Source organism: Echinops telfairi, unplaced genomic scaffold (genome assembly GCF_000313985.2).
Source record: "Echinops telfairi isolate 266 unplaced genomic scaffold, ASM31398v2 ScPeMD7_7469;HRSCAF=8507_0, whole genome shotgun sequence".
In the NCBI taxonomy this organism is placed as follows: domain Eukaryota; kingdom Metazoa; phylum Chordata; class Mammalia; order Afrosoricida; family Tenrecidae; genus Echinops; species Echinops telfairi.
In genome coordinates, this window is record NW_022111372.1 from 49,934,609 (window position 1) to 49,942,288 (window position 7,680).

The 7,680-nt window shown below is 58.8% G+C and overlaps 1 protein-coding gene across 1 annotated transcript in view; it reads right to left on the minus strand.

Moving 5' to 3' along the window:
- Positions 1 to 629: 629 nt before the first annotated feature.
- The window catches only part of SLC34A1 (solute carrier family 34 member 1), a 14,175-nt gene continuing 7,124 nt past the window's right edge, over positions 630 to 7,680 (minus strand). Inside the window, exons 8-12 of the mRNA XM_004696821.2 lie at positions 4,642 to 4,711; positions 4,290 to 4,457; positions 2,878 to 2,994; positions 2,648 to 2,772; positions 630 to 1,641 (exon numbers count right to left, since the gene is read on the minus strand). Of these exons, the coding sequence (XP_004696878.1) occupies positions 1,138 to 1,641; positions 2,648 to 2,772; positions 2,878 to 2,994; positions 4,290 to 4,457; positions 4,642 to 4,711 (984 nt within the window). The 3' untranslated portion in view covers positions 630 to 1,137. The remainder of the gene's footprint in view (positions 1,642 to 2,647; positions 2,773 to 2,877; positions 2,995 to 4,289; positions 4,458 to 4,641; positions 4,712 to 7,680) is intronic.

Genomic DNA, 7,680 nt, shown 5'->3' on the forward strand with positions numbered 1-7,680 from the left:
CATCCTGTCACCTTTCTCCCCACAGGAGTCCCAGACCAGCAGCAGGAGCTTTGGAACACCCCCAGCCTTGGCCCACCCCTTCCAGATCTCAGCTCTGGGCCAATGGAGAGGGAACCTCACTGCTTGGCACAGTGGAGACGAGGCCAAGTATATTGCTCCAAGATGGATAAAAGGGTCCCTGCTGTCTGCCCCTGGCCCTAGGACCCAGGATGTGACTTGTTTTGCCCATTATGCTCCTCATCCCCCTTACTCCAGGCCTCCTGACATGCCCCTACCTGTCACTCATTTTCTAGAGAACTCATCTTATCCCAGCCAGGAGCAGGGATGAGGGGAAGGGGAGTGAGTTCAGAGGGCAAGGAGAGACCAGAGGAGGTCCAGCCTGGGGGAGAGGGGCTGGAGCGAAGGTGAGCAGAAGTGCTCACACCTGCCTTGGGGCAGCCCAGACCCCAGGGGCTCCCAGGGCATTGGGCTGTGGACTGGCTTTCTTCCTTCCTTCTGGGCTCACTCCTGCAAGACTAAGACCGCACAGCCAAGGCGGGACTGGCTGTGAATGCAGGTGTCTTGGAAAGGCTGGACCCGCAACCAGGTGGTGCCCTCCCTGGTAGGTAGATTGCAGAGAGACTCCCAGATGCACAAGGAGAGTTTAATTTGTTCAGGCGGTGTTCAAGCAGGGAGTGGTGGCGGGGTGGGTGGGTGTCAGAACCCTGGGTGAGGGCGAGAAGCCATGATGTCATGGAGGCAGGAAGGCCCAGGGAGGGGTGAGAATTCAGTTCATGACTCAGGCACCCACACAAGCGCTCAAGCAAACCGGCCCACAGTCACGGACTCCAGTCAGCCCTGAGTGGTCACACAGGCTTCCATCTACCTGTACAAGGGACTCAAAGGCATTCATTCCCAGGTGGCCTGCACCATGCGCCCAGCCTCCCGACGTGTAGCTGTGCACAGGGACACGTGTGTGCACACAAATGGAAGCACCCAAGCAATGGCACACAGACGCACCCCGAGGATGCCCACATGCACGGGCACAGCCACACACCCAGATCTCTGTGGACCTAAGCCAAACACACAGCCAGTCCGGCACAGATGTGCACACACAGGCTTTCTGCTGGTCCATCCGCGCCCTGTGCACCAATTCCCCTAGAGGCGGGTGGCGGTATTGCGAGTAGGCAGTGCCAGGCTAGGGGAGGGCGTGGCAGGGGGCAAATCCTCCAGGAAGACTCTGGCGGGCATCTGGGGCGAGCGGGGCTCAGGCCTGGCATAGCAGAGGGTGGCACGAGTGATGAGGCGGTCCAGAGGCTTTAGGGAATGCATCCAGTGTGGCAGAAAGTCCCAGGTCTGCAGCCACTTGGGCAGGCGCCCGGGGCTGTGGTTCTGCAGGAAGTTGACAAGGACCACGAAGGCCAGCAGGGCCCCAAAGGGCGTGCCCACACCCACCATGGCCTGCCAGCCCGCCATGGAAATTCCGAACACCAGCGAGGGCAGCAGCAGGAAGCACACCAGGAGATAGAGCACAGCAAACCAGCGGTACTTGGCCGTGCGTTCGCCCAGTGCCTTGGCCATGCGGATGGGCAGGCGTGTGCAGGGCACTGGGTACCACAGCAGGATGCCCGAGATGTTGAAGAAGAAGTGGCAGAGAGCAATCTGCAGGAAAATGAGTGGAGGACCACCAACGTGGGCGGCGGCCCCAGTGCCCGCTCGAGGCAGGCCAGGGGTGGTGGCTGGGTGACAGACAGCCTGCTGCCTGGTCTGAGCAGTGCCGTGGGGAGTCCCCACTGAGGGCTGAGGGTTGGCCTGCACCCAGATTCCCCCATAGTGGCCGTGGCAGCTATTCAAATGCCGACATTCTTCTGGACCCATTGGTAAATAACCACAGCCCTGAGCGCTCCACAGTCAGTCCCCCCACGGAGCAGATTTTGCCAAGATGAGGCAAATAAAAGGTTAATATTGATGTTTGGCTCACCTGCTGTGGTCCTTGCTTGGTCAGCGTCCTGGCCCCAGGCCCCTGGCTTGTCAGTTACATTTTGCCTCCTAGAGCCCCTCCCATTGGAGGGCTCCCCCACCCCCAAATTTTATCTAATCCCTACTCTGCTGCTCCTTGGTCTCCCGGACTAGGCCAGGCCCCTCCGATCTGATGATCCCATGAAGGGCTCCCTGTGTGGTGCAAAGAAGTAATGTGCTAACCTGCAAGCTGAAAGATGGGAGGTTTGATCCACCCACAGGTGCCTCACAAGAAAGGCCTGGTGATCGACTTTTGAAACATCAACCATTAAAAGCCCCGTAGACAGCACTGTTCTACTCTGGCGTGCATGCAGTCTCCAAAATCCGAAGCAAGCAGGTGGCTGGCAAGCCCGTTCGGATTCATAGCGATCCAACAGGACTGGGTAGAACTGCCCCTGTGGATTTCTGAGACTGCCACTCTTCCTCCCTCAGAGCGACTGGCGGTTTCAAACTGATGACACCACACCACCACACCACCAGGCAACTAAATGTGGTGCTTTTTGACGCTGACGTGTGGGGTCGCACGGTGTCTACTTTGCCCAGTGAGCGTGGTATAGTGGGGGGCACTATGGAAAAGTATTTGTGACATGTTGTAACCCCCTTGGCCCCAGGCTTGCCCTTGCCCCTGTGCCCCCCACCCGGCACGAACCTGGACGGAGCTGGGCAGCTTCTCCTTGGGGCTGGCGAGAGCAGCCAGGATGGCGGTGGTAGTGGTGCCGATGTTGGAGCCCAGGGTGAGGGGATAGGCCCGCTCAATGCTGATCACACCCAGGCCTAGAAGGTGGGTGGAATGGCAGGAGGAGAGGATACACTACCCTTCCCAAGGCCTTTATTCAGCGCCTGCTCTCCCCCCTGTCCCCCCCCAGCATGGGCACTCACCGATGAGCGGGGTGATCGCCGAGGTGAACACGGAACTGCTCTGGACTACGAAGGTCATGCCTGCGCCCACCACGATGGCGAGGTAGCCCGTGACCCAGGAGAAGGGGTCGGGGAAGTCTGCGAGGAAAGGTCACCCCAGCCTGGTCAGTGGGGGTCACTGGCAAGGGGCTGGGAGGCTTCCTGGGAGCTTCAATGCCAGAGCCTCGGCTACAGGCCTCTCTGCCTCAGTCCCACGCTGCCATGGCTTTGTTCAGGTCACCCCTCTGCTGGGAGGGCCTACCGGCTCAGGAGAGGTAGGGTCCTCAGGGGGAGGAAGCTGTCCTGCCCCCTGCTCAGCTCTGTGCTCCCCTAACCCCGGGAAGCTCTTTGTCCAGCATTTGCCTGGCAGAGCCTTCTGGTGCCAGAGTGATCGGAGCAAGACATAGTGTCACGTTCCTGCCCCAGGTGCTCCACGTGCCCCCTGCCCCTTGCATAAAGCCCAGGCTCCGGGCAGAGCCTGCCAGTCCCAACCCTGGCCCACTCCCTGTGGCCTGGGTGAGCCACCCTGCACCCCCCTATTTACCAGTCACCACCACCACCACCACCACCCCCCGTCAAGTGGTTTCCTGCCTCTGAGCCTTTGCATGTGCTCTTCCTGCTAGCCCGAATGCTCTTCCTGCACACACCCCCACCATTTCTCATCTTAGGCTCTGCTGCAACACCACCCTTTGGGAGAAGCCTCTGCTGACCCAGGGCAGCTGCCTCCTCCACTCACTGTGCTGCCATGGGGGGCTCCCGCCAGTCCCCACCCCCAGGCAGCTGGCTCATTTCTCCAATGTATCCATCTGGGTCACTTCTCTTTGCTTGCCCCAAACCCCCACCTGAGCTGTGAGCCCCGAGGGCAGGATCCATCTGGATTTGGCTGACCTCTGACCCGGCCACCCCATCCTGCTCAGAGCACAGCAGTCACCAGTAAGTCCACTCGGACTCACGGTGACCCCACGTGGGTCCCAGCAGAATGGTGACCCACAGAGGCTTCCATGGCTGGTTCTTCAGAGGCACATTGCCAGCCCTTTCTTCCAAGCCACCTCTGGGCAGACTCAGCCTCAGGCTTCCACACAGCAGCAGAGTTTGCCAGCTGCTTCTACCACCTAGGCTCCTGTGTGGCACACATTGCTGGGAGCTGAATGCATTGCCGCGGATGAAATAAACCCTCTCTGAGACTCTCAGAGCGAGAGCCCTCAGCGAGGATGCACCACAGGTCCCCCAGCCATCCTCATCACACGGGCCTCAGAAATCACCTGCTCCCCCTTCCTTTCTCTGATGGGGAAACAGAGGCTCAGAGAAGGCCGGGCTCAGTGCAGATGGCCCAGCAAGGCAGTGAGCAGACCCAGGGAGACCTGGAAGGCTCTTCTGACGTGCCCTGTGCTCACCGGTGTTGATGACCTTCTGAACGACCTTGGCCACATGGCCCTTGAGCAGGCTGTTGAGTGTCTTGACCAGGAGGATGAGGCAGGTGCACAGGACCACCAGGGAGCTGGCCAGCAGAATGAGCCCCACGACCAGGTCGGGCAGCTTCGTGTCCACAAAGAGGTGTTTGCCTGTGGAACAGGGGTATGGGGTGTGTGTGTGCCAAACTGCCGAGCACTGGTCCCGATGCTAGCTTCCAACCCCCATCTTTGCCAGTTCTAAGACCCCCACCTCCAGCCTCCAGCCCAGGAGCCTGAAGGTGGACAGGGAGTGGCCGGCCCTGGACCCAGCCTCCCCACAATGGCAGGCACTCACATTTCTCCAAGGTGGCATTTCCAAGGGGCCAGCTTGCGTTGGCCTCTGCCCTGGGCATGGAGGTGTGAGCCTAGATTAAGAGGAGGTGACTTTAGAGAATGTGAGAAAGGCAGGCTGCGCTTAGGACTAAGATCGGGGTGGGGTGACCAAGATGGGCCGCTGGACCCTGTGACTGCAGATGAGCCCTGAAAGAGCTCAGACTGTGGATGAAGATGCCCACCACATGGGGACCTGGCCCTCGGAGTCCACCTCCTGGGCCGGCCGAGGACTCCCGATCACCAAATCCATCGTGTCCTTGTTGCCCCACCTTTTATCTCCAAACCCTTTCTCAGCCCCGTGAGGCTCCTGCTTCCCTGCCGGCACCTCGTCCCCCTGCAGCGTGGCCCAGGCTCTGCTCTGCCTGCCTGAGCTCACTGTCGCACTCACGCCTACCTCTCCCCGCCTGCCTCATCTACTGTCAGAAGGGAGGGGGCTCCCCAAGGAGGCCTCCCCAATTCAAAAGGCCACCGAGCCAGGCAGGTAACAGGTTGGAGTGGGGGGGTGGGGGAGGGCCTGTATTCTGGGCCAGCGGCCACTCAGTGCCAGGCCACCATCACGGTCCAGGGGCACAGCCAGCACACCACATGGTCCGAGTCACAGGGTGTAGATGTGCCCGAGGTCAGTGCTCCCCGTTTGCAAATGTTGGCAACCACTTGGAGACGCCACAGTTCTCTGAAGGCCAAACAGAAGCCGCTTGGTGCGGCCGGGTGGCAGTCATCTGCAGCCTCAGTGGGTGAAGCTGTTCTTTAAATGCCTTCCCCCAGGAGGCCAGCGGCCTGCCAGCCGCGGGAGGGACTTGGCTCTCTGGTGGCCGCTGCAGCTTTGCTGTCTCACAAAGGCAGGGCTGAGCAGAGAGCACTTACCACCCCGAGGCCCACATGCCCAGCAAGAGCTGCCCAGGGCCCCCCAGAGGAACATGAGGGCTACTGCTCCACTCCAGCATTCACCACCTGCAAATGGTTAATGTGCTCAACTGTTCATTGACAGGTTGAGGGTTCTAGTCTGCTCAGCGGGACCTCGGGAGAAAGGCCTGGTGATCTACTTTGGGAAAGCCAGCCACTGAAAGTCCTGGGGAGCAGCGTTCTACACCCACAGAGCCACCGGGAGGTGGGAGTATCTCAGCACTGTGAGGTGGGCTCTGGTATCCAGGACACTGGTACTAGAGGGTGCATATAATCTGGGGGCGCTTGGCTGCTAACTAAGATGTTGGTGGTTTGAGTTCACACACCCATGCTGTAGGAGAAAGGCCTGGGGACTGAAGACTGCAGGCATTAAAACTCTACAGCCTGTTCTATTCGGCCACACAAGGAGCCAACTCCTAGGTGACAGGCTTGGGGCTGGTATGGGGTCTGGCCCCCTTCCTGTGAGCTCCACATCCCAGGCCCCTGGGGCCATCTGGTACTGATAGTGGGGCTTTTACTGGCTGTCGGCACATGGCTGTGTTTGGCTGCGTTAGGTTTTGTTTCAAATGGTGTCATTCTCAAAGACTGGGAGGTGGAGCTGGGCTAATGCTCGACTGGCTCACATGCCCAGGCCTCGGGGCACTGTCACACCCTGCCAGAATTCACATAGAGAAATCAAGGAAAAAGCTCTGATGGGTTAGACTGGACAACCAGGCCAGCAGGGGGAGTGGAGCTACTTCCTCCCCGCTGGCCACCCCAAGTCCACGGCAGGGAGGGCATCAGGGGTCTATGGCCAGGCAGAGCGGCGTTCATGTCCACTTCTTGTCCCAACTGTCTAGGGCAAGTCATGCTAACCCTCAGCCCACTTTCTCTACTCAGGTGGGCGTGATCACAGCGAGGGTGTCAAGGTTACAGGAGAAACTGGGGGGTGGGGGCACCCGGTCTCTAGAGTGGATGAGATCCTCCCTTCCAGGATCAGATGGTGGAAGGGGGTGTGTGATTGACTTCAGAGATGAGTGTCTGACCCAACCTGTACTGGCTCTGGGGTGTTCAGGAGAAGGGAACTCCCAGACTGTGGGAGTCTGGGGAGACTGCAGGAGGAGGACAGAGCTGGTAGGGGCAGGGGCAGGTAGGGCAAGGTGAGGGCTCAGACCTCTGAGGTTTAGAAGTGGGACCTTTCTGCCTGGGACATGTGACCCCGATGAGCCTATAGGGAGAGTCTTCAAACCATAGCCCGGCTCCCTGCCATTGAGCACGATTCCAACTTAGTGCACGATTCCGACTCTTAGTGCCCCCGTGGCTCATAGTGGCCCTGTGGGTTTCCGAGACTGTAACCCTCTATGGGAGCAGAAAGCCTCCTCTTTCTCCTGAGGAACAGCTGGTGCTTTCGAACTGCTCAGCTACGGTTAGCAGCCCAGTGCATAACCTCCCACCACTGCCACCACCCCCAGGGATCCAGGGAGAGTCTCCTAGGACAAGGTAGAACTGCCCCTGTGGGTTTCAAAGACTGGAACTCTTTACAGAAGTACAAGGCCCCAGGAGCAGCTGGTGGTTTTGAACTGATGACCTTCCAGTTCGCCGCCCAATGAGTAACCATTATGCCATCAGACCCTCTCAGAGAGAGTCTAGAGCAGCAGTTCTCAACCTGTGGATCACGACCCCTTAGGGGTCAAATGACCTTTTCACAGGGGTTGCCTGATTCAGAACAGTAGCAAAATTACAGTTATGAAGTAGCAATGAAAATAATTATATGAAAAATAAAAAGAAAAGTATTTTATGGTTGGAGAGTCACCACAACATGCGGCACTGTATTAAAGGGTCCTGGCATTAGGAAAGTTGAGAACCACTAGTCTAGAGACTCTTATTAAAGTCCAGAAAGGAGTGTCGAGACAACCGGAGGGGCAGGCTTCAGGGAGAGGGGCTGAAGGGAAGGACCAGGCAGATCCTGGGCTTCCTTGTAAAGTGGAGGAAAAGGATGGAAGCCCCAGCCTAGATAAAGGAGCATGAAAAGTTAGAGTCTAGGGGAACACCCCGGTGGTGTGTGTGTAGGGTGTGTGGCACAGAGGTAGGGGCAGGGGCAGGTAGGGCAAGGTGAGGG